The 27970-nt window shown below is 46.3% G+C and overlaps 1 protein-coding gene across 1 annotated transcript; it reads right to left on the bottom strand.

Annotated features, from left to right (window-relative positions):
* Positions 1-1176: 1176 nt before the first annotated feature.
* On the bottom strand, positions 1177-27681 carry LOC141122798 (uncharacterized). The gene is made up of 7 exons (XM_073612005.1): positions 27516-27681; positions 21539-21835; positions 18669-19113; positions 10403-10518; positions 6257-6288; positions 2449-2577; positions 1177-1364 (listed from the first exon to the last, which is right to left on the bottom strand). The coding sequence occupies exons 1-7, from the start codon at positions 27556-27558 to the stop codon at positions 1248-1250; spliced, it is 1179 nt and encodes a 392-aa protein (XP_073468106.1). The 5' UTR covers positions 27559-27681; the 3' UTR covers positions 1177-1247.
* Positions 27682-27970: the final 289 nt, after the last annotated feature.

The following is a 27970-nucleotide window of genomic DNA, read 5'->3' as shown; positions in this document are numbered from 1 at the left end:
GGTACAAAAAGACAGGGATGGACCCACAGGTACAAGAAGACAGGGACAGACCCACAGGTACAAGAAGACAGAGAGGGACCCACAGGTACAAGAAGACAGGGACAGACCCACAGGTACAAGAAGACAGGGACGGACCCACAGGTACAAGAAGACAGGGACGGACCCACAGGTACAAGAAGACAGGGACGGACACACAGGTACAAGAAGACAGGGACAGACCCACAGGTACAAGAAGACAGGGACGGACCCACAGGTACAAGAAGACAGGGACGGACCCACAGGTACAAGAAGACAGGGACGGACCCACAGGTACAAGAAGACAGGGACGGACCCACAGGTACAAGAAGACAGGGACGGACCCACAGGTACAAGAAGACAGGGATGAAACCACAGGTACAAACTAAATAGACTATACCAAACATCTGTGTTGAAGAAGAGTCAGACAGTTGAAATGAAGTGGAGTGCATCCAAAGTTGCCACATCACAATACATTTTTGGGACAGACCCTACCAGTATAGATCATTTTGTTTTTGGGGAGATCTGAATTCACTTGACAAAAGGCTGAAAAGTTGAATTAACATTTTTTTTTTCCCAGTTAGGCTTGGAATTAAGTTAGAATGCCTACAACACAAACTTCAGGGGTACTCGGGGCACGAAAACGCAGGTGGGTTTCAAACACAAATAACGGACTGCCCCAAAAACACATCAATCACATCCACCAGTGCATTACCACACCTGTGACATTGGGTATGGCCTCAAATTTGAACTGATACGAGCTATCTAGTTCTTTATGAATTCTGTGAAACAATCTCATTCTGCACCTAAAAGGTATTGGTTGTTTTTTAATGCTTAAATCAATAAAATTAGGAATTGAAGGAGACTACTAGAATCCAAACCTACCAATATTTGCTCATTTGGGAGTTCCGAAACTCCTTAAATATGATTGGTGATTTATTTTTTTTATCCGCAGGATCCCATCTACGCCATGAAGTGATGGTCCAGCAAGGTGTTTGAGTAGAACATCAAATACCGGTATATCAGAGGCAAAGAAATTCACTGAAAGTCATCTCTCAGCACTGTTGTGGATGTGGCATTTGTCAGATTTAGCAGGACTTTACGGTATTTTCAATAGACTTGTGTTAAAAATAGAAAAGGTAACGAAAAAAAGACCCAAAGTTTCCAAAAAAATGTACTTTATTCTAAATAAAACAAACTCTTCCACTTTCTTCTACGCACTGCCATCATTGCTAGACTGGTAATTGGAGGAGGCTATATTGTCTATTGGATGGAGGCTGACCTTGTGACCCCAACTGCTGCTCCTGAGAAGGTACGTAGAGAGGATTGTTCTTGACCTCAGCCGAATTCTACAAGGGAAAAAAAGACAACCAGTGTCATTTGGTACATGCCATTTTTATAGTCGGTAATTCTGCATCACACACTGCCTAGGAAGAGATATATTGATGATTATCTAATAGTGATGTTTTAAGTCTAGGCCCTAGAGTCTAGACTATACTCTCATACTTCATTATCCTGAATGTCTACGGATACACTATACAGATCACTAGCAGATAATTATCGATATTTCTCTTTCTCTATACACAATCTATTATCCCAGATCACACTACCCAGACTATAGACATTTTTATCAGACATTCATCAATATACCGTATGTCTTTCTCTATACATTATAGATGTCACTATCAGATAATCATCAATATATCTCTTTTCCTACGCACTTCTTTGTCTGTATCACATTACCTAGACTATACATACAATATATTATCAAAAGTATAGGGACGCCTGCCTTTACACGCACATGAACTTTAATGGCATCCCAGTCTGTAGGGTTCAATATTGAGCTGGCCCACCCTTTGCAGCTATAACAGCTTCAGCTCTTCTGGGAGTGTGTCTATGGGAATGTTTAACCATTCTTCCAGAAGCACATTTGTGAGGTCAGGCACTGATGTTGGATGAGAAGGCCTGGCTCGCAGTCTCTGCTCTAATTCATCCTAAAGATGTTCTATGGGTTTGAGGTCAGGACTCTGTGCAGGACAGTCAAGTTCCTCCACCCCAAACTTGCTCTGCACTGGTCCAAATCAGTTGGTGGAGGGAAGATTATGGTGTTGGGTTGCTTTTCAGGGGTTGGGTTTGACCCCTTAGTTCCAGTGAAGGGAACTGTTAAGGTGTCAGCATTCCAAGACATTTTGGACAATTTGATGCTCCTAACTTTGTGGGAACAGTTTGAGCATGGCCCCTTCCTGTTCCAACATGACTGTGCACCAGTGCACAAAGCAAGGACCATAAATACTATTGCTTTGACTGAAGATGTCACTATGAGATATAAACCAATACCACAGTACCATCAGTACCACAAGAACTTCATCTTTTTACATTTAATGTATCCCTAGAAATCACAGTTTACTCAATTTTCCCAGACTTATAGCTCACCTGTGGGGTTTCTTCTATTTCCTGATAGATGTGACCGGTTGGATTGTTCACAGGAGGAATTACTGGGTTCCCTGAATTTGTGGCTTCAGCATTACCCGTGACCACCTTCTCGTCTCCCTCCTGTAATTTCTGTAAAATAGGAGGCAGCGGCATTAGAAATCAGGGACGGGCAGAGGGGGGGAAGACTAGATTTTAAGTCTAGATTTACAAAACATTCCACATTTTTTGAAACAATGTTTTATTTTATATCTTGTTTTTACTATTTGTATGCAATCTTTATATTACAAACATGGCTGCCATTAGTGGGGGGTACAGGCAATAAACTTGTAAGGGGCCCCAACATCCTAAGGGGCCCGGTCGGGCCTGCACGCCCATACAGCAGCATAATGAATGAAACTGTTAGCAAAGCAGGCAGCCCCTGGCCCACACGGCGCCCGCAATAGGGAGAATGACAAAAACACAAGTCGCCGCCTGATTCCTCCTCCCTGTGTCCCCCCGGAAGGTGATCCAGAACTCTCTCTGCTTCCTTCCCTGCTGAGGCGGAGCTCGCTGCTGCTAGGTTACTTACTGGTTACTAGTATTGTGATTGGAGTGGGTTGGAACACGGGGAGGGGGTGTGGTCAGCCTCGTTAGTGGTGGGAGTGGACCAAGCCCTCTCAGGTGCATGCAGATGCCAGAGACCAACATGGAGGGTAGGTCACCAGTGTGCAGTGGCATGCTGCTGTGCTGTAGATTGGAGTGGACCAGTGAAAAAGGATGAGGATGATTTTGGGTGGGGATAAGAGTTGCATTGTGGAGATGCTCTACACAATGTAACTCTCATCCCCACTCAGAATCATGGGGATACATTGTGGAGAGAGATGGGTGATGCTGGGTGGGGATGGGGATACATTGTGGAGAGGGATGGATGATGCTGGGTGGGGATTGGGATACATTGTGGAGAGGGATGGATGATGCTGGGTGGGGATTGGGATACATTGTGGAGAGAGATGGGTGATGCTGAGTGGGGATGGGGATACATTGTGGAGAGGGATGGATGATGCTGGGTGGGGATGGGGATACATTGTGGAGAGGGATGGATGATGCTGGGTGGGGATTGGGATACATTGTGGAGAGGGATGGATGATGCTGGGTGGGGATTGGGATACATTGTGGAGAGGGATGGATAATGCTGGGTGGGGATTGGGATACATTGTAGAGAGGGATGGATGATGCTGGGTGGGGATTGGGATACATTGTGGAGAGGGATGGATAATGCTGGGTGGGGATTGGGATACATTGTAGAGAGGGGTGGATGATGCTGGGTGGGGATTGGGGTATATTGTAGAGAGGGATGGATGATGCTGGGTGGGGATTGGGATACATTGTGGAGAGGGATGGATGATGCTGGGTGGGGATTGGGATACATTGTGGAGAGGGATGGATGATGCTGGGTGGGGATTGGGATACATTGTGGAGAGGGATGGATGATGCTGGGTGGGGATTGGGGTATATTGTAGAGAGGGATGCATGATGCTGGGTGGGGATGGGGATACATTGTGGAGAGGGATGGATGATGCTGGGTGGGGATTGGGATACATTGTGGAGAGGGATGGATGATGCTGGGTGGGGATTGGGATACATTGTGGAGAGGGATGGATGATGCTGGGTGGGGATTGGGATACATTGTGGAGAGGGATGGATGATGCTGGGTGGGGATTGGGATACATTGTGGAGAGGGATGGATGATGCTGGGTGGGGATGGGGATACATTGTGGAGAGGGATGGATGATGCTGTGTGGGGATTGGGATACATTGTGGAGAGAGATGGGTGATGCTGGGTGGGGATGGGGATACATTGTGGAGAGGGATGGATGATGCTGGGTGGGGATGGGGATACATTGTGGAGAGGGATGGATGATGCTGGGTGGGGATTGGGATACATTGTGGAGAGGGATGGATGATGCTGGGTGGGGATTGGGATACATTGTGGAGAGGGATAGATGATGCTGGGTGGGGATTGGGATACATTGTGGAGAGGGATGGATGATGCTGGGTGGGGATTGGGATACATTGTGGAGAGGGATGGATGATGCTGGGTGGGGATTGGGATACATTGTGGAGAGGGATAGATGATGCTGGGTGGGGATTGGGATACATTGTGGAGAGGGATGGATGATGCTGGGTGGGGATTGGGATACATTGTGGAGAGGGATGGATGATGCTGGGTGGGGATTGGGATACATTGTGAAGAGGGATGGATGATGCTGGGTGGGGATTGGGATACATTGTGGAGAGGGATGAATGATGCTGGGTGGGGATTGGGATACATTGTGGAGAGGGATGGATGATGCTGGGTGGGGATTGGGATACATTGTGGAGAGGGATGGATGATGCTGGGTGGGGATTGGGATACATTGTGGAGAGGGATGGATGATGCTGGATGGGGATTGGGATACATTGTGGAGAGGGATGGATGATGCTGGGTGGGGATTGGGATACATTGTGGAGAGGAATGGATGATGCTGGGTGGGGATGGGGATACATTGTGGAGAGGGATGGATGATGCTGGGGGGGGATTGGGGTATATTGTAGAGAGGGATGGATGATGCTGGGTGGGGATTGGGATACATTGTGGAGAGGGATGGATGATGCTGGGTGGGGATTGGGATACATTGTGGAGAGGGATGGATGATGCTGGGTGGGGATTGGGATACATTGTGGAGAGGGATGGATGATGCTGGGTGGGGATTGGGATACATTGTGGAGAGGGATGGATGATGCTGGGTGGGGATTGGGATACATTGTGGAGAGGGATGGATGATGCTGGGTGGGGATTGGGATACATTGTGGAGAGGGATGGATGATGCTGGGTGGGGATTGGGATACATTGTGGAGAGGGATGGATGATGCTGGGTGGGGATTGGGATACATTGTGGAGAGGGATGGATGATGCTGGGTGGGGATTGGGATACATTGTGGAGAGGGGTGGATGATGCTGGGTGGGGATTGGGATATATTGTGGAGAGGGATGGATGATGCTGGGTGGGGATTGGGATACATTGTGGAGAGGGATGGATGATGCTGGGTGGGGATTGGGATACATTGTGGAGAGGGATGGATGATGCTGGGTGGGGATTGGGATACATTGTGGAGAGGGATAGATGATGATGGGTGGGGATTGGGATACATTGTGGAGAGGGATGGATGATGCTGGGTGGGGATTGGGATACATTGTGGAGAGGGATAGATGATGATGGGTGGGGATTGGGATACATTGTGGAGAGGGATGGATGATGCTGGGTGGGGATTGGGATACATTGTGGAGAGGGATGGATGATGCTGGGTGGGGATTGGGATACATTGTGGAGAGGGATGGCAGATGCTGGGTGGGGATTGGGATACATTGTGGAGAGGGATGGATGATGCTGGGTGGGGATTGGGATACATTGTGGAGAGGGATGGATGATGCTGGGTGGGGATTGGGATACATTGTGGAGAGGGATGGATGATGCTGGGTGGGGATTGGGATACATTGTGAAGAGGGATAGATGATTCTGGGCGGGGTTACATTGGGATAAGAGTGTTAAAATAAAAGTGGGTGCGCCGAAGGACTTGGTGGGATGGCCATTGGGCAAATGGGGTGGGACGGCCAGTGGGAGGGACTTGAGGAATGTTGGTGGTCAGGCCCTGGGGGGCCCAGGCCACCAAGTTGTGTAAGGGGCCCCAAAATGTCTGATGGTTGCCCTGATTACAAAAGAGTTGCGCCCATGATACAGAATCCATCTCAGGGTACAATTTTTTGAAGGAGCAGAAACATTTTCCTTACCTGAGCACTGGTGCCCCCTGCCTTGAGGGTACCTGGGAAAATATTCAAACAATGTAGCCGTTAATATGTGATTAAGGGATGAGAAAACACTAAAACAACAACAAGTGTTCCGAAATATTCATTGGAGGAAATTGCAGAGTGAAGAAATCAGAACTCAGATAACGGAAATAAGACGGTTGGCCATGGATTACCGCTATGATGTAAGGGCACAACGGAAAATTTGCAGCAGCAATCTGCTTTCACGGTTCAATTTCCTCTTTACTGTGCTTACAAAAGATTTTGCAGTTGAAGTGATCCTCTGTATTGGCTAACACAAGTTAATTAGGTTACAGTATTAAGGACCTGTGTTGATGGGCTTTTGTTCACTTCAAGAGGATTTTTTAGATCCCTATTGTAAGATAAGCTCAGTACATTTCGGAACCAGAAGGCTTTTACATGGTCATGCTTATGTGCATTCTCATAATCCTGAGTTAAATGCCCACTGCAAGACAGGCATGCACACGCAAACATATTAGCATGCATGCAAAACAGAACGGCATGCCCAGTATTGACACTGGTGCCAAACGGCCTATTTAGGCTGGGCTATGACATAAACAGATTGCTGAATGGTCACCTAGTTCCTGCTTACCTGCACCATGACCTGCTATACCTGCCTACCCGTGTATGACTCAGCATGCCCCTGTCCTGTACCTAGATTTCTGCATGCCTGCCTGCTGTGACTGCCTGCCTTGGCTTGTACCCTAACTCTGCTTCTGCCTTGTGCTCCTGCACCCCGCTGCCCGGCTGTGTACCGATCCTGGCTTGTATCCGGACTCTGAATCTGCCTGATGTTCCTGTACCTTGCTGCCCGGCTGCTGATGACCTTTTGGCTTGTGTCCTGGCTATGCTCCTGTCTGCCAATCAAGTGTCACTTTGTTCCAGTTCCTGGTTCCTGCCTGGTGATCGGTGGTCTTCAGCTCCCCACAAACACCAACTAGCGCTGCCCATTACACCGCTACACTTACCGTTACACTGCCCATTACACTCTGCATCCGCACACCTCCTGTCATCACTACCAGAGGTGTTGGACAAAAGGTGCAAGAGAAGCCCCCTCTCCAGCTCGATCTCCAACAGGTACTAGACACCCATTTAAGTCTCTGGTAACGCAAAACCTGCTTAAAGCGGGTCAAATGCAGGTCAGAGGGAGGTCAACTGCAAGTCAAATAGAGGTTTTAAGGAGATCAACAGGAGATTCAACAAAGGTCGGAAAGAGATAAGTTTCAGGTCAGAAGGAGCTCAACAGGAGGTCAAACGAAGATCAAAAGGAGGTAAATTGTAGGTCAGGAGGAGGTCAATAGGAGGTCAAACAAAGTTCAGTGGTAGACCAATTGCAGGTCAGAAGGAGGTCAAATGAAAGTTAGATCGAGGTCAAACAAAGGTTAGGAGGAGGTCAATTGCAGATCAAATAAAGATCAGAAGGAAGTCAATCACAGGTGAAATGCCCCTGTCAGGTAATTTTAAATGAGCTTGGAGGCATCTCAAACTGATGTCAAACTGATTCCATCCACAGAAGCCCAAAGCCTGTCAACATGGACCCAAAAAATGTGAGCCTCTGGGACTTAGGTTGCTTATTCGGACCTCAAGATTTATAGAATTATAACTGTAATATGTATTGCATGAGGAATGACCCTTAGGAGGCTCAAAATCTTTCAACTTTAGTTGCCTAAATCTGAAGTTGAGGGTGCTTTTATTTTACCTTCCCTGGTTCCTCCCAGCCCCCTCATTGTGAGAAGCTCACAGTGTGCAGTGAAATCAGAGTAAGCCATTTCAGTCCAGGAGAGGAGCCGGTACAACTGTGCAAGACTGAAGGTAAGGCCGGAGGATTTGGATCAGCAAATAAAGGTGTCATCTAAACTTCAAACTTTTTGCATTAATTGATGGCCAACACAGTACAAGACCTGACTGCTGCTGCTTTTCTATGGTAAAACAGAAGGTTTGTACATCTCCCCTCCAAAACAAATCCCAAATCTATTGGGTTTTGGGGGGGGGGGCAGAGGGGGCCCTGACCCCCCCAACATTATGCTGTGCCCCACCATGTGCCCCCCCAATTAAAAAAAAACATTTATACAAAAAGGCAATGTCTAAAAATGTCTAAGAGGGAGAGTGTCCCCAGTCAGCTCCTGCAGGTGATTCCTCCCCCCTCCCTCTGCTCGCTGACACTGCATAATGCGAGCGCTCACACAACCACAGCCGCCCGATCTGCTCCTTCCCCTGCATCCTCATTGGCAGGGAGAAGAGCGAGTTGCAGGAAGGACTCCACCAGGACTCTCAGTTACTGAAAAAACAGACTGATTTCTCCCATCCTTAGGACAGGAGAACCAGCCTGTAAATTCCAAGAGATGCCAGACCAGCGCTGTCAATAGCAGGGGCAGGACAGCAAGAGGAGGCTGGGGAACCCCACAGTGGCAGAACACCAGGGCCCGTAGGCAAGACAACCTTTGCAACCCTGATAGTTCTCCCACTGCTTTGGACCCTTATATTTTCTTGGTATGCTGGTGACATATATCTCTTGTTTTCTGCCACCCTGGGGGACCCCAATACAGTAGGGATGGAGCTCACTGCAGAACATGTGAAAGGGCCGTTGTGGGATCATAGTAAAGGGCCTCAGGTGTATAGACCTGGGAGCTAAGCACAGGGATGGTGGAAACCCCTCATAATGGGCACAGCGGGTGTACAGACCCAGGAACTCAGCATAGGGATGGTGGAAACCCCTCATAATGGACATAGCAGGTGTACAGACCCGGGAACTCAGCACAGGGATGGTGGAAACCCCTCATAATGGGCACAGCGGGTGTACAGACCCGGGAACTCAGCACAGGGATGGTGGGAACCCCTCATAATGGGCACAGCGGGTGTACAGACCCAGGAACTCAGCACAGGGATGGGGGGAACCCCTCATAATGGACATAGCAGGTGTACAGACCCGGGAACTCAGCACAGGGATGGTGGGAACCCCTCATAATGGGCACAGCAGGTGTACAGACCCAGGAACTCAGCACAGGGAGGGTGGGAACCCCTCATAATGGGCATAGCAGGTGTACAGACCCGGGAACTCAGCACAGGGATGGGGGAACCCCTCATAATGGACATAGCAGGTGTACAGACCTGGGAACTCAGCACAGGGATGGGGGAACCCCTCATAATGGACATAGCAGGTGTACAGACCCGGGAACTCAGCACAGGGATGGTGGGAACCCCTCATAATGGGCACAGCAGGTGTACAGAGCCAGAAATTGTGCAGGGATGGTGGGTGTGACAGACCTAACTGGGACAGGGGCTTTTGTAGAGGACTGGGAGGAAGCCTCTTACCCACTAACTATGGGCCAGTGGAACCCAGCTTACCTTCAAGAGGTTGGGAAACCCATGTCTCACCTCCCCAGGTCCTCTTATGTGTAAGTTACCCTGTGTCTATTAGGGGCACAGGGTGACCGAGCAAATAATGGACAACTACTTAATGGACACTGAGTCTATCACTGTGGGAACCCCTCATAATGGGCACAGCAGGTGTACAGACCTGGGATCTCAGCACAGGAATGGTGGAAACCCCTCATAATGGGCACAGCGGGTGTACAGACCCGGGAACTCAGCACAGGGATGGTGGGAACCCCTCATAATGGGCACAGCAGGTGTACAGACCTATAAATGGTGCAGAGATGGTGGGAACCCCTCATAATGGGCTCAGCAGGTATACAGACCCAGGAATGGTGTAGGGATGTGGGAATGATAGCTTTCTTTTTTTTTTAGCTTTTTCCCTTTTCACCTGGTGATCCTGCCAGTAACACACTTCCTGCCTTAGGGTTACACTGCCCACTCATTGTATTGTTTCTATGGAGGAGCAGCATTGTCCCTCTAGAACAGGACTACAAAATACCCCCCCCCTTCTCATCTCTACAGCCACCATGATGTGTGCCGCCATTCACATTAACCAATCTGAAACCATCTCTGATGTCTTCTTAGATGAATTGAACTCTGATTGGCTGATATGGTCGCTGTCACCGATCTGCACTGTGTTGCTTAGCGGGAATGTTGGGAAGGAGAATCCTCGCTCTCCGATGTATCAGGAAACAGAAAACAAACCAGAAGAACGTTCAGCATTTCCTCAATTACTTTGTTCTATTCTCTTTTTCCATCGATGGAGGCAGAAGGCGGCCAGAAGGAGCAGAATCACGGTGAGGGCGGCGATGACGGCGAAGGCGGTGATGGCGGTGTACAACCGCTTGTAGCTGAAAGAGAGAAACGAGGAGAACTCATTGTACCCGCAGGATAGGATTTCCGGGCTTTGAAGCTGAATTGTAAACATTGGTCAATATTAACCCCTTCAATATTGTACACTTTCACCCCCTTCCTGCCCAGGCCAATTTTCAGCTTTCAGCGCTCTCACACTTTGAATGACAATTGCGCGGTCATGCAACCACTGTACTCATAGAACATTCTTATCAATTTTTTTCACACTAATTGAGCTTTCTTTTGATGGTATTTATTTATCATTGGGTTTTTTTTGTTATTTACTAAATAAATTTTGAAAAAAAAACCCCAAATGACCCTTTTTTGGAAAATAGACAGTCCAAGGTATTTAGTAAGAGGCATGGCGGGTTTTTTGAAGATGTCATTTTTTTTGTCACAATTTGTTGGAAAATGAGGACATTTAAAAAAAATGTTTTTTTTTTCCCCACAATTTAAGTTATTTATTTATTTTACGCATGGGCAGTACAGCGTCATCATATAATGTATATATGTAAAAAAAAAAAAATAATATTTTTTTTTAATACATTTTTATTTATATATTTATTTTTTACATACAGTAACCAGAGCAATACTGTAATACTCTGTGGAGGTTATCAGGATTTTTTTTTTTTTTTTACACACTATGATTGCTTAAAATTGTGCATATTAGGCTACGTTTCCACTAGTGCGACTCCAAAGTTACGCAATTTAAAGTGCGACTTTGGAGTGCGACTTTGATGCAACATTGAGTGCAGCTTTGATCCAACTTTACACTCTCTGGATGAAAGTCGCATCAAAGTAGTGCAGGCACCTTTTCAAAGTCGCGGATTTTCAAAGTCGCATTGGATGGGAAGGGGTGCCATTGACATCAATGGGGGATGTGACTTGTCATGCGGCTTTATGTGTCCAAAGTCGCATGACAAGTCGCACTAGTGGAAACGGAGCCTTACAGTTAAAAGCCATCATTCTTTTTTCCGAATGAAAACTATTCATTCAGTGCTTACTATTGCTAAAAGCTGTGATTGACCCTGTCTGTACCATGTGATTACTGTGACTAATCACAGAGCGCATCACAATAGTACACAATGAAAGACATGAATCAAAGCCATTCATTGTGTACAACTGTCCGGTGATCTGCTGTGATTGGCCACAGCTCATCACATGGTACAGATGGGCTGTGATTGGCCCTGTCTGTACCATGTAATCACTGTGACCAATCACAGAGCTCTTCACAACAGTACTCAATGAAAGGCATGAATCAAAGCCATTCATTGTGTCATGTGATCTGCTGTGATTGGCCACAGCGATCACATGGTATCAGCACCAGGCCGGTACAGTGTGCGGCAGGTGACAAAACGGGCCAGAGGGCAGCCAGTGGGGCAGCGATCCTTGGAGGATGTCATATGATGTCCCCCCATGATGATAGGGCTCCCGCCCAGCTGTCATATTACAATAGCTTGGCCAGTCTGGGGCGCGCGCGCGTGCAACGCTGGCGACCCACTCCAGCTGTGATTGGACACAGCGGAAGCCGGCAACCGGCGATCGTTCCCGAGTCAGGCAGAAGGGCGATCTGACAGTGGCTTGTGTTTCTGCTAAGCAGGAACATGGATATCTGTCTCCCTCCAGTTAAACCATCCCCCACACAGCTAGAAAGCACTCCTAGGGAACACATTTAACCCTTTGATTGCCCCTGATGTTAACCCCTTCCCTGCCAGTGTCATTAGTACAGTGACAGTGCATTTTTTTAACACTGATCAATATAATAATGTCATTGGTCCCCAAAAAGTGTCACTTTGTGTCAGATTTGTCTGCCGCAGTCCCGCTAAAAATCGCTGATCCCCGCCATTACTAGTAAAAAATAAAAATGCCATTAATATATCCCCTATTTTGTAGACGCTATAACTTTTGTGCAATTCAATCAATATACGCTTATTGTGATTTTTTTTACCAGAAATGTGTAGAAAAATATATATGGCCTAAACTGTGGAAAAAATTGTTTGTTTTTTTTGGATATTTTATTATTGCAAAAAGTAATAAATATTGTGTTTTTTTTTTTTTTTCAAAATTGTCGGGTTTTTTTGTTTATAGCACAGAAAATAAAAACTACAGAGGTGATCAAATACCACCAAAAGAAATCTCTATTTGTGGGGGAAAAAAGGACATTTTATTTGTGTACAGCGTCGTACGACCGCGCAATTTTCAGTTAAAGCGACGCAGTGCCGTATCGCAAAAAAAAAAATGGCTTGGTCATGAAGGAGGGGTGTAAATCTTCCGGTGGTCAAGTGGTTAACCTAAAATTAATCTATTGGAGTTACCGCTAGAGAGCGGAAGTGTCGGTGGAGTATAGAAACGCATGGCGATGTGATAAATTGGCATCAACAGTCTCAACGCGTTTCGTGGATCAAGCTCCACTTCCTCAGGAGCAGATGCATGCGTCTCTATAAAAAAAATATATAAACAACAAAAAGAATGTAATAATGAATAGCAATGTAGATCAGGGGGACAAGGAAAAAAGGGAAGAAAACCACCATTAGATGGAATATCCTACCCTGGCATTTCTCACAGTCAATGAAAACATTTTTAATAAATATTTAAAAATTTAAATTGTAAAAAAACAAAAACAAAAAAACACTGACACCATCCACCCCCCCCCCCCCCCAAAAGAAAGCATTGTTAAAAATATATATATATATATATATATATATATATATATATATATATATATATATATATTGTACAAAAAAATTAATAAATAAATTGTAAAAAGTAAAATTGTAAAAAAATAAAAAATAAAAATAAAAAACTACTGACACAGTCCACGTGTCATCAGTGCCCATCAGTGCTGCATATTAGTGCCACTGTCACATGACATAAAAAAAAAAGTATCAGCGGGTACTTGGAAAAAAAGTATGTCAATATGAGTACATTATATATTTCTACAGAATCCAATTGGAACTGCTAGATACATTAGCACTTAGTTCACTATGGAGATCCAAAAATACCTTGAGGTCCTCGTATGTGATGGGGGGGGGCTTCGGTAAGATATCAGGGGTCTAAACAGGCCCATGACATCTCCACTTTGAGAGAGGGATAGGGACTGAGGACACAGATTCCCCAGTCCCATTCTCTGTAGCCCCAGCTGCACTGAAGATAAATGGAGAGGAGACAGAGGACACAGTTTACTCTGCTCAGTTATGAATGAACAGAGTCAGTGATTACTGACTCTGGGCATTCAGGAAAGGACAGATTTACCGGCTCCTTTCTCTGCTCTTTGGTCCTGACAGATCTGGGACAGGGGGGACCGGAGGAGCACAGAGGGGGACCCGGAGAAGCACGGATGACAAAGGGGGACTGGAGGAGCACAGAGGGGGAACCAGAGGAGCACCGAGGACAGAGGGGGACTGGAGGAGCATGGTGGACAGAGGGGGACTGGAGGAGCATGGTGGACAGAGGGGGACTGGAGGAGCATGGTGGACAGAGGGGGACTGGAGAAGCACAGAGGACAGAGGGGGACTGGAGAAGCACAGAGGACAGAGGGGGACTGGAGGAGCACAGAGGACAGAGAGGGACTGGAGGAGCACAGAGGGGGAACCAGAGGAGCACGGAGGACAAAGGGGGACTGGAGGAGCATGGTGGACAGAGGGGGACTGGAGGAGCATGGTGGACAGAGGGGGACTGGAGGAGCATGGTGGACAGAGGGGGACTGGAGGAGCATGGTGGACAGAGGGGGACTGGAGGAGCATGGTGGACAGAGGGGGACTGGAGGAGCATGGTGGACAGAGGGGGACTGGAGGAGCATGGTGGACAGAGGGGGACTGGAGGAGCATGGTGGACAGAGGGGGACTGGAGAAGCACAGAGGACAGAGGGGGACTGGAGGAGCACAGAGGACAGAGGGGGACTGGAGGAGCACAGAGGACAGAGGGGGACTGGAGGAGCACAGAGGGGGAACCAGAGGAGCACGGAGGACAAAGGGGGACTGGAGGAGCACAGAGGACAGAGGGGGACTGGAGGAGCACAGAGGACAGAGGGGGACTGGAGGAGCACAGAGGACAGAGGGTGACTGGAGGAGCACAGAGGGGGAACCAGAGGAGCACGGAGGACAAAGGGGGACTGGAGGAGCACGGTGGACAGAGGGGGACTGGAGGAGCATGGTGGACAGAGGGGGACTGGAGGAGCATGGTGGACAGAGGGGGACTGGAGGAGCATGGTGGACAGAGGGGGACTGGAGAAGCACAGAGGACAGAGGGGGACTGGAGAAGCACAGAGGACAGAGGGGGACTGGAGGATCACAGAGGACAGAGGGGGACTGGAGGAGCACAGAGGGGGAACCAGAGGAGCACGGAGGACAAAGGGGGACTGGAGGAGCACGGTGGACAGAGGGGGACTGGAGGAGCATGGTGGACAGAGGGGGACTGGAGGAGCATGGTGGACAGAGGGGGACTGGAGGAGCATGGTGGACAGAGGGGGACTGGAGGAGCACAGAGGAGAGAGGGGGACTGGAGGAGCACAGAGAGGGACCAAGAGGAGCATGGAGGGGAACTGGAGGAGCATGGAGGACAGAGGGGGACTGGAGGAGCATGGTGGACAGAGGGGTGCTGGTAGGCTGCATTGATGGGTGCTGGTAGGCTGCATTGATGGGCACTGGTGAGGCTCCATTTGATGGGCACTGATGAGGCTGCATTGATGGGCGCTGGTAGGCTGCATTGATGGGCGTTGGTAGGCTGCATTGATGGGTGCTGATAGGCTGCATTTATGGGTGCTGGTAGGCTGCATTTGATGGGCACTGGTGGGGCTGCATTTGATGGCACTGGTGAGGCTGCATTTGATGGGCGCTTCATTAAAAAGGTGGGGTATACATGGGCAGGGCAAAGGGGGTGGAGTCAGGGGTGGAGCCAAGGGGCGGAGGCAAAATGAGGTTTCGCCTAGGGTGTCAAAAATCCTTGCACCAGCCCTGCCTGTAATTAAAGGGTCAATGCAAAGCTGAGCAGATTGGGATCACAGTGCAGTGTGGGGGTTGATCACAATAAAATATTGGGATAGACAGTACAGCGCTGCTCCAAGGCCGGCTCGCCACCACGATTCCATACACACCTCTCACTTTTTGGGTGCAAGCCCGGTCCGTCACACCATACTCTGTATATACACAAAAATTTGGATGACTGAACCCCAAAAAAAGCCCATCTTTACTTTGCCCCCAAGAAAATGGAAAATAGAATAAGGGGACTTTTCAGGTGCCTGAAACAATGAAAAACTATAACATATATAGTAAAAATAGCAAATTTTTATTGAATACATTTGTTAAAAAAGATATACCGGTAACAATCTTCTATTTAAAATTGCGTGATCAGACCAAAACATTGAAGAATGAAATATAACTACTGTACAAAAAGGTAATTCTCGACATGTTTCGCTAGAATATATATCTTCTTCAGGAGTTAGTTTTGGGTGAATACGCTGTACACAGACAATTCCGAATCTCCTGAAGAAGATATATATTCTAGCGAAACATGTCGAGAATTACGTTTTTGTACAGTAGTTTATTTCATTCTTCAGTGTTTTGGTTTGATCACGCAATGTTAAATAGAAGATTGTTAGATCTTTTTTAACAAATATACTCAATAAAAATTAGCTATTTTTATTACATGTGATATAGTTTTTCACTGTTTCAGGCACCTTAAAAGTCCCTTTATTTCATCTTCCATTTTCTCTCATTAATTTGGGATGTGGTGCCTTGCTCCACTCATCCTTGGCTGATTCACTTGATTTTAAACCCCTTGGCGCCAGCACCTTCCGATCCTTGTCCCTTTGAGGGCTTTTAGAAGTCGGGAGGCAGGGCGGGCAGAGTTTGTGATCAGGAGCTTTCTGTGCCGGGAGCGCGGTATATATGCGGCCTCTCGGATTTAAGGTGCATGCGGCCCGCACCAAGGCGTTAAGGTAAAAGGCAACATGGTACCAATGGCGTCCCTAGGGGAGGGCCAGAGGGGGCCCTGACCCCCCCCCCCCCCCAACATTAGGCTGTGCCCCACCATCCCCCCCTCCCAAATAAAAAAAACCTTTTTTTTTTTTTTTTTACAAAAAATCAATGTCTAAGAGGGAGAGAGTCCCCAGTCAGCTCCTGCAGGTGATTCCTCCCCCCTCCCTCTGCTCGCTGACACTGCATAATGCGAGCGCTCACACAACCACGGCCGCCCGATCTGCTCCTTCCCCTGCATCCTCATTGGCAGGGAGAAGAGCGAGTTGCAGGAAGGACTCCACCAGGACTCTCAGTTACTGAAAAAACAGACTGATTTCTCCCATCCTTAGGACAAGAGAACCAGCCTGTAAATTCCAAGAGATGCCAGACCAGCCCTGTCAATAGCAGGGGCAGGACAGCAAGAGGAGGCTGGGGAACCCCACAGTGGCAGAACACCAGGGCCTGGAGGCAAGACAACCTTTGCAACCCTGATAGTTCTCCCACTGCTTTGGATCCTTATATTTTCTTGGTATGCTGGTGACATATATCTCTTGTTTTCTGCCACCCTGGGGGGTCCCAATACAGTAGGAAGGGAGCTCACTGCAGAACATGTGAAGGGGCCATTGTGGGGTCGTAGTAAAGGGCCCCAGGATATATCTATCTATCTATCTATCTATCTATCTATCTATCTATCTATCTATCTATCTATCTATCTATCTATCTATCTATCTATCTATCTATCTATCTATCTATCTATCTATCTATCTATCTATATCTATATATATATATATGCATTTTATAGTTTCCCCCCTACTTTTGTCCCTGTCCCCCCATGTGCCCCCTAAATATGAAAGCTGGAGACGCCACTGCATGGTACAGCAACCAACACTGTGGGGAATGAAAAAAAGTCAACGCGTTTTAACGCTATATTAGCACCTCGTCAGGACTCCGTGGAGTTGATTTACTAAAACTGGAGAGCGCAAAATCTGGTGCAGCTCTGTATAGAAACCAATCAGCTCCCAGGTTTTATTGCCAAAGCTTAATTGAACAACCTGAAGTTAGAAGCTGATTGGCTACAATGCACAGCGGCAATCTCTGGTTTTAGTAAATCAACCACACGAGTCATGAATATGCGCTAATACAGTACAAAATCTGTTGTGTGCGTGTATGTATGTATGTATATATATATATATATATATATATATATATATATATATATATATATATATATTTACACACACACACACACACACACACACACACACACACACACACACACACACACACACACACACACACACACTATATTGCCAAAAGTATTGGGACACCTGCCTTCACACATACATGAACTTTAATGGCCTCCCAATCTTAGTCCGTAGGGTTCAATAGTGAGTTGGCCCAACCTTTGCAGCTATAACAGCTGCAACTCTTCTGGGAGGGTCGTCCACAAGGTTTAGGAGTGTGTCTATGGGAATGTTTGACCATTCTTCCATAAACACATTTGTGAGGTCAAGCACTGATGTTGGGATGTTGGACGAGAAGGTCTGGCTCGCAGTCTCCGCTCTTATTCATCCCAAAGGTGTTCTATTGGGTTGAGGTGCAGGCCAGTCAAGTTCCTCCACCACAAAATCGCTCATCCATTTCTTTACGGATCTTTCTTTATTCTTTTTTTCGCTATTCGAATATTCATTCATTATTGTCACACAAGTGGGTGCCTGTAATGCAGGGTGCAGGGGCGCCGCCCCCCCCATCCATGCACCCGGCCCCTAATCTACACGCGGGCGCCAGATGCATGGATTCCAATGGGGGAAGGTGAGTGTTATCTTTTTTTTAGTAGAACATGATTAGAGCCAAAGGCTCCAATTGGCTTCAAAAAAGGGTGGGCTTGGGGCACAGTGCTCTCCGCCCCAAGCCCACCCTTTTTTTAAGCCAATAAGAGCCTCGGGCTCTAATCACGTGCTTTAGAAAAAAAGAAAAACCCCATTGGAATATATGTGTCCGGCGCCCTGCATGTAGATTAGGGGCTGGGTGCATGGATTGGGGGAGTGGCGCCCCTGCACCCTGCATTGCGAACCGCCACTGTTGGACACCACAGGTCTAATTTCTATGGTCCCCAGATATTTCCATACATTGCCCATGGTCTCAATTTCTCTGTAGAGTAAAGAATTTTCTTTTCACTGTGACGGTCAGATTACCCTTCATTGAGTCGATTATCGGAGTCCTTTCCATCACCTTCTTCAGCTGCACTCCGACTTTTACCTTCTTCACTTTTACCACCTTCCCGATTGCCTTCTTCAGCTTCATCCCGACTATTACCGTCTTCACTTTTACCACCTTCTCCATGGCCTTCTTCAGCTTCATCCCGACTATTACCGTCTTCACTTTTACCACCTTCCCCATCGCCTCCCTCAGCTTCATCCCGACTATTACCGTCTTCACTTTTACCACCTTCCCCATCACCTCCTTCACATTTGCCTTTTTTTTTTTTACCTCCTCTCCCATTGGGGTTTTTATCTTTCTTATTCTCCTTCGGCAAATGACTTTCTAGCTCTTCTTTGGGTTTGGTTGGTTGTTTGTTGCTGCTTTTGTGCCAGGAAATTGTACCCGGGTGAGAGACGGGCACGGTTGTGGTATTTGGATCTGGAAGAAGTAGACATAAAATATTTGGTACATGGGGACAACCCAGGTGCAGAAGACATAGGTGTGCGCAGCCCATCGCATTAGGGGTGTGCACCCCAAAACTCAAACACAACCGTGCCTTTCTCTGCAGCCTCAGCTGTACTGGACAGTGAATGACTGGGAAGTGCTCTGTGCTGAGCGGCTTCCTGTTCATTCACAAACTGAAGCATAGTAATTACAGTTTACTATGCTTCAGTTATGAATGAACACAGTGAGTGAGTATTTTCATTTAGAAAATGAAGGAGCTGTTAAATGACATATTGATTAGCCCCTTCCCCCACTCTTCATCCTGAAACAACCCCAGTAGGAGCCGGGGGGTGTGTGGGGGGGGGAGAGGACAGGTTAGGAGGGGAAGCCAGCAGCACTGCAATGGGAAGCCCGGGCAGTAGGGGGAATCGGCACTGCACAGAGTGATTAGGGTGTGCCCAGGCACACCTGGCACACCCAGGGCTGCCGTTTGAAATCACAGGGCCCCACAGAGCCTACCTGACTGCCCCCCATCGGCCAAAAGTGACTGAGGACATAGATTTTTCAGTCCCATTCTCTGCAACCCCAGCTGCACAGATGGATGAATCAGAGGCATTTTGAGGTTTCCTGCTCATTCACAATACAGTTTTCTATGCTTCAGTAATGAATGGACACAGGAGTGATTGGTACCGATCTCTCACTGTGTTCATTCGGGAAATGAAGGGGCCAGAAAATGACCCAGCTCTTCAGCAATGCAGTCGGAAGGAGGAAATAGGAGGAGAAGCTGGCAGTGCTGCATGGGGGGGGCGGAAGAGAATTGGTATCTGCAATAAGACCGTACAACCGGCCCCCCTACAGGAGGGCCGCCTGTACTGTCTTATTGCAGATACCAATCCTCTTCTGCCACCCCCCCCCCCCAACCCTGCAGCACTGCCAGCTTCTCATCCTCTTTCACCCTTTCTGGCTGCATTGCAGGGGGATTGGTTCTAGTACGTGTCCCTTTCATCTGCTGTCTGGGCCCCCCTTTTTGAACTGATGGGGCCCGGGCACAGTACAAGGTGGCTGGCTGTACTGCCTTATCATCAGCCCTGGGCACGCCCCCTGCATTTACCTATGATAGAGGAGGAGCTGCAGTGGAGGGGAGAGGGGTGCAGCTGGAGCCTGCTCTCCCGGTGTAATCTGTGGGGCTCAGTGGTCAGTAGACATGTGCAATTAGCTTCGTTTTTTAACTAATTTTGACAAATTCGTTAATTTGGAGCTATCAGAATTTCCGCATTTTTGAATTTCCAAATTTTTGAAATTTCGGAAATTCGAAAATTCGAAAATTCAAAAGAACAAAAATCCTAAAATTCGAAAAATCTGAAAAAATAACTAACTTGATATAATTTCTTGTGTTGACAATTTGTATAACTACTGTTTTGTTTTGAACAAACTGCAACCTGTACTGTACTATCTAATGTGAAATTCAATAAAAAAACTATTGTTAAAAAAAAAAAAAAAAATGAAATAATAACTAACTAATAATAACTTGACTATTACTAACTATTAAATTATAGCTATTGAAATTTCCCTTCAAATGTGGCTGTTGGTGAACGTAACGAATACAAACTTATGCGAAGTTATGAATTATCTCAAATAACGAATGCCGCATCTAAACAAATGGAACGTAATAAATTAATAATAATAAATACCTCCACCTACTTCAGACTTTCCTATACATAATATCTGATCCTTCAAGCAAGAACAATGGCCACTAAATTCACACTTCCCAATGTGAATTATCTCTTATGTAGGCCTTTGGGTGGAGATGTCTATGTGGTTCATAATGGTGAACCCCTCTATGGGCTCAATAACCGGTTAGACCGATTAGACCTGAGATGTTCTGGGGTACCAGCAACATTATTTGTAACCTCCACCTAGCTCAGACATTTCTATACATTTCAAAACATAATATCTGATCCTCTGATCCTCCGAGCAAGAACAAAGGCCGATAATTTCCCACTTCCCAATGTAAATGGTTATCTCTTACATACAGTAGGCCTTTGGGTGGAGACATCTATGTGGTTCCTCCAAAAGAACCCTCCCTATGGGCCCAATGACTGGTTAGACCTGAGATGCTCTGGGGTATCAGCAATGTTATTTGTAACCTCCACCTAGTTCATACATTTCTATACATAATATCAGACCCTTTAAGCAAGAATAAAGGCCACTTATAACACATGTCCCAATGTCCCATCCTAAACATTACACTCCTTCGTGAGTTTTTACTCCTTTTACCTTATAAATTTCCCAGAATTCATGGAGTTTTTACAAAGAGTTTTTCTTCTTCCCTGTGTGGTAATGCACCCCCTGTTTTTGCTCTGCCTGGGGCATCTACCTCTACTGCCCTACCTGAGTGTCATCCCTGGATGTGACCTACCCGGCACAGTGGAGAAGACAGTGGACATGTTGACCCAATCTTCGCTCTGACAGCTGTAACTGGCAAGGAGTGAGTTTGGGGCTCCTTCCCCTCTTGCCTTGAACACAAGGCCTGGTACTTGGATGGAAGACTGGTCAATGGTAAATTTCTCCTGGCTTACATCCATCGATGAGCAGATGAATATCTCCAAGTTGCACAATAACTGGATTTGGTTCTCAGAATTGCTTTCATTGGTACATGTGACTGTGATGTTCCATCCTTCAGTGAGGCCCTCTACCATTCCTAATCCAAAGAGCCCTGGAAAAGAAGATTGTGATAAAACACATTCTCCACGAGAAGTATCATGCAGGAAGATTCTTAACACATACCTTCAAGTGTGGTCACCATACGGCACACTTCCAACATGAGGACCACATCTTCATCTGAGGATAGTGTAAGGTGTTCTCGTTTGAGCAGCCACACGCAGGCACAGATGGGTTATAGTATGAGTTCCCAACCTTTCCTCAGCATGAACACTGACAACAACAACCACCTTCACCTGCTCTACTAGAAAAAATTGTATTTCTGTCTGTGCTCCTTTTAAAGAGTTCTCCTCACTTCCCATCTGGTAATTTTTTTTTTTAGCTGGACAGGAAGTGAGGAGAAATCTCTCTAATGTAACCCTGCAATAAAAGCATAACAGGGCTTTTTACCTTTCCCTACTCCACCCTAAAAAAAAAGTTTTGGTCTACAATATTTTCATGATACAGGATTACTATAGATTGTCAGCCAGTCTGTGTATTTACAGGGCACCAAGTGGAAGACGGGTCCTTCAGGTGTCCCACTGCTCAACCAGAATGATTTAAAAACTCATCATCAGTGCAGAACTAGTCCACCTGAAAAAACTGTTTTTCAGGCAGACCAGATTGGACCCACCAGTCTCCTCTATGGAGCGGCGGGTGTCAGCAGACATGTGCCCGTTGACTCCAACCAACATTCGATCCTGTCCACTAAAAACAGGTGGACAGGTGTGAACAAGTGTTCATTCTGACATGAGGTGCTAGTCATTAAATAAACAGATTGCTTTCAAACCATATGTGAAATCAATAAGCAATAAACATAATAAGCAATTGACACATTACATAGTGATATCATATCACTACGCAGCTCAGCCCTACACGTTTCGTCAGATTCTGCTTTTCAGGGGCACAAGCTGAGCCCACTTTTCCGGGTGGAACGGTCTATGAACAGTGCTGTTGATTTTTTGTTTTAAAGGGGCTCAGTAGAACCCTAGCTCAGTAGTACCTCCAGCTTAGTAATACCCCCAGATCATTAGTACACCTGTTCAGCAGATGCCAGATCATTAGTACCCCCAATCAGCAGATCCCCAACTCATTATCACCCTTGTTCATCAGATCCCTGGTTCAGTAGTAACCTCCAGCTCTGCTAATCCCCTGCTCATTAGTAACCCCTAACTCTGCTGATCCTCCATTCAGTAGTAACCTAAACCTCTGCTGATCCTCTGGCTTGACGATTCTCCTCTCTCTCCAGTCCCTGCTCACCTCCCGCTAATGTACAGTGCTCTATTGCTGCACCCAATGTGTGACATCTTATAGCTTCTCCCACCCTGGTCCCCCAGCTCTGCTGAGTCTCTGACACTCAGCCCTTTCTCTCTCACCTCCCACTCACCTTCTACTTTATTGCTCCCATGCTGCACCCCACATGTGACATCTGCTAGTTTCTTCCACCCTAATCCTCCAGCTCTGCTGATTCTCTGCCACTCAGTCCTTTCTCTCTCCAGTCCCTGCTCCCCTCCCACTATATTGCTCCCATGCTGCACCCCACGTGTGACGTCTAATAGTTTCTCCCTCCCTGGTCCCCCAGCTCTACTGATTCTCTGCCACAAAGTCCTTTCTCTCTCCAGTCCCTGCTCACCTTCTACTTTATTGTTCCCATGCTTCACCCTACATGTGACATCTGATAGTTTATCCTGCCTTTGTCCCCCCGTTCTGATGATTCTCTACCACTCAGTCCCTTCTCTCACCAGTCCTTGCTCACCTCCCACTTTATTGCTCCCATGCTCCTCACCACGTGTGACATCTGTTAGTTTCTCCTGCTTCGGTCCCCCCAGCTCTACTGATCCTCTGCCACTAGGTCCTCCCTCTCTGGTCCCCGCTCACCTTCCACTATAGTCTTCCCATGTTGCTCACCACGTGTGACATCTGTTAGTTTCTCCTGCTTCGGTCCCCCCCAGCTCTACTGATCCTCTGCCACTAGGTCCTCCCTCTCTGGTCCCCGCTCACCTTCCACTATAGTCTTCCCATGTTGCACACCACGTGTGCTGTCTGCTAGTTGCTCCACTTTGGTACAGACCCTGCTCACCTTCCTGCTGCTCCACATCAGATGACGTCTGCACCAGACACTCCCAGAATATATACACATGAACCGGAAGTGACTGCCAATGATGTCTTTCTGGTTCACTTGTTGGTTTCCCAGTGCATCCTGGGATATCTCATACCTGCAATACCTCCAAAACAAAGCAAACCTAATTCTGAATAAATGCCCCTCAAATGCTGCAGATGCTGTTAGCGAGCATTGTGATAGACTTCTCTGGGGGCTTTGAAGTACCAAGAAAGGGGGTATCATTTTTGAAGCAAAGCAAAGGCAACGTGTGATCATTAGGGTAAGGTAACCATTTTATTTTGTGACAGGAGCTTTGATTGGAATTCAGAGTGTTTAAAAAAAAGCTGTACTCTTTGTACAGCTGGTGGCTCCCAATCTCAGCTGTTTCAGCTCCACTCCACGCTATTGATCAGGAACAAATTTGGGCAGTTCCTAATCATGTGCTCACTTTGCCAGCCAATAATAAGGGAGTGCAGGCATGTTGGAGGCTTTATTGAATATATACAGTGCCTTAAAAAAGTATTCATACCCCTTGACTTTTTCCACATTTTGTCATGTTACAACCAAAAACGTAAATGTATTTTATTGGGTTTTTATGTGATAGACCAACACAAAGTGGCACATTTGTGAAATGGAAGGAAAATGATAAATGGTTTTCAAAATTTTTTAGATATGTTAAATGTGTGGCGTGCATTTGTATTCAGCCCCCTTTACTCTGATATCCCTAACTAAAATCTAGTAGAACCAATTGCCTTCAGAAGTCCCCCTAATTAGTATATAGAGTCCACCTGTGTATAATTTGATCTCAGTATGAATACAGCTGTTTTGTGAAGCCCTCAGAGGTTTGTTGGAGAACCTTAGTGAACAAACAGCATCATGAAGGCCAAGGAACATACCAGACAGGTCAGGGATAAAGTGGTGGAGAAGTATAAAGCAGGGTTAGGTTATAAAAAAATCTCCCAGGCTTTGAACATCTCACGGAGCTCTGTTCAATCCATCATCGGGAAATGGAAAGAGTATGGCACAACTGCAAACCTACCAAGACATGGCCGTCCACCTAAACTGACAGGCCGGGCAAGGAGAGCATTCATCAGAGAAGAGCCAAGAGGTCCATGGTAACTCTGGAGGAGCTGCAGAGATCCACAGCTCAGGTGGGAGAATCTGTCCACAGGACAACTATTATGCCGCGTACACACGAGCGGATTTTCCGTCAGAAAAATCTTGGATGTTTTTTTCCGACAGAATTCCACTCAAGCTTGGATTGCATACACACAGTCACACAAAAGTTCACTGAACTTTCGACCGTCAAGAACGCAGTGACGTACAACACTAAGACGAGCTGAGAAAATGAAGTTCAATGCTTCCGACCATGCGTCAAATTGTTTCCGAGCATGCGTAGAAATTTTGCGCATCGGAATTGGTACAGACGATCGGAATTTCCGATCGAAAAACTTTTTCCAACCGAAAAATTGAGAACCTGCTCTCAATCTTTTGCTGGCAGGAATTCGCCCAACAAAAGTCCGATGGAGCATACACACGTTCGCATTTTCTAACCAAAAGCTCTCATCGGTCTTTTACTGCCCGAATTTCCGATCGTGTGTATGCGGCATTAGCCGTGCACTCCACTAATCCTTGTGGAAGAGTGACAAGAAGAAAGACATTGTTGACAGAAAGACGTAAGAAGTCCTGTTTGCAGTTTGTGAGAAGCCATGTGGAGGACACAGCAAACATGTGTAAGAAGGTGCTCTGGTCAGATGAGACCAAAATTTAACTTTTTGGCATGAAAGCAAAATGCTATGTGTGGGGGAAAACTTACACTGCACATCACCCTGAACACACCATCCCCACCGTGAAACATGGTGGTGGCAGCATCATGTGGTGGGGATGCTTTTCTTCAGCAGGGACAGGGAAGCTGGTCAGAGTTGATGGGAAGATGGATGGAGACAAATACAGGGCAATCTGTAGGAGTCTGCAAAAGACTTAAGACTGGGGTGGAGGTTCACCTTCCAGCAGGACAACGACCCGAAACATCCAGCCAGAGCTACAATGGAATGGTTTAGATCAAAGCATATTCATGTGTTAGAATGGCCCAGTCACAGTCCAGACCTAAATCACATTGAGAATCTGTGGCAAGACTTGAAAATTGCTGTTCCCAGACGCTCTCCTTCCAATCTGACAGAGCTTGAGATATTTTGCAAAGAAGAAGAATGGGCAAAAATGTCCTCTCTAGATGTGTAAAGCTGGTAGAGACATCCCCAAAAAGACTTCCAGCTGTAATTGCAGAGAAAGGGGGTTCTACAAAGTATTGACTCCGGGGGGCGCCATACAAATGCCCCCCCACACACACACACACACTTTTCACATATCTATTTGTATCATTTATCATTTTCCTTCTACTTCACAATTATGTGCCACTTTGTGTTGGTCTATCACATAAAATCCCAATAAAATACATTTACGTTTTTGGTTGTAACATGACAAAATGTGGAAAATTTCAAGGGGTATGAATACTTTTTCAAGGCACTGTATATCTTTAGTCTTCAGATAAACACTGCCACCTTCAGGCTGTAGTGGGATCTCAGGTGTCAACTGTTTTAATAGTTTAATTACTGATACAATAACATTAAAAAAAAAAAAAAAAACTTTTCATTTCACAAAAAGTAGCACTTTTTTGCTAATTTGTCAGCCTATAGTAGAAAAAAAAAAAAAGAGGGGAGGGGGTTGTTAAAATAGTGTAAGACATCCTGACACTGCTAAATTTGTCCAAGAGATCAATGAAATCTGGTCACAAGAGAGTTAAATGTTTAACATCTATTTGTTAGCTACGCCAGCTGTAACATGTTTGTCTTATTTTATTGTTTAAAAACATTGATCAGACAGGAGATAGAGAGATACAAAGTAACATTGTTTATAAACATTGATCAGACAGGAGATAGAGAGATACAAAGTAACATTGTTTATAAACATTGATCAGACAGGAGATAGAGGGATACAAAGTAACATTGTTTATAAACATTGATCAGACAGGAGATAGAGAGATACAAAGTAACATTGTTTATAAACATTGATCAGACGGGAGACAGAGAGATACAAAATAACATTGTTTATAAACATTGATCAGACAGCTCAGTGACCAAAAAACAACTCCTAGCTTTTAGATATGATTCTGGGCAATCACAGTGACTACGTGATTGGGAAGTCCATCCAGCTTTGCCCATCCCCCAGGTAAAGGGGTTAACAATTTGGTTGTTTTGTTGATCTTGTGGAGTCCCACCCGATGATAACATTCCCCTGGTAATGGTTTTGCCGTTGTGTCTCATTCTGTTATTATCTACACAATATAACACTGAGGGCTACAATCTGATTTTAAGCAATTAATCTGAACACCAGCATTATGTAATGGTGAATGATGAAGGAATGATAAGTGTGATATGATCTCCTTGTTTTGGACTCATTTTGGGAGGATTTTCCTATGTTGGCATGAACTGAGTGTTACCATCTTAGATAATGTTGTGTTGCAGCTGTAGGATTATACACCTTTCTATACAGATCTAACTGAACCGAGAACGATGAAGTGATCAGAGTGGAGACTCACCTGATAAACACAACACAATGGAAAAGATCTGAAGGTTCTCCATTGTAGTCCCTCAGAGATGAGTCTGTAGACCCGTCCAGGAGAGAAGAACGCACCCTTGTGCACCCAAACATGGCACCCCATGTGACACCAGTCCGCGGCCACACAGGATGTGTGGAGGGAGAAGAATTTCATTAAAATTTCAATAAAAGGAAACATGAAAGATCCTGTGAGTCACACCGCACCAACTACAGAAAACATTTCCCCTTTTGGAGGCATCATTAGGGTTGCCATCTCATCCCTTTAAAACTGAACACATAATAAATTACACTGTGGCTGATGAAGGTGGTAATTAAACTCACTTGGGGTCCTTATCTGCATTAAATTAGCCTCAGAACCCATGTCATTCATATGTATTCGGGTTTAAAGGGATGAGGTGGCAACCCTAGGCATCATCAATTAACCACTAGGCGTCC

The sequence above is a fragment of the Aquarana catesbeiana genome, linkage group LG01 (assembly GCF_042186555.1).
Source record: "Aquarana catesbeiana isolate 2022-GZ linkage group LG01, ASM4218655v1, whole genome shotgun sequence".
In the NCBI taxonomy this organism is placed as follows: Eukaryota; Metazoa; Chordata; class Amphibia; order Anura; family Ranidae; genus Aquarana; species Aquarana catesbeiana.
This window is presented reverse-complemented; position numbering and strand designations above follow the sequence as displayed.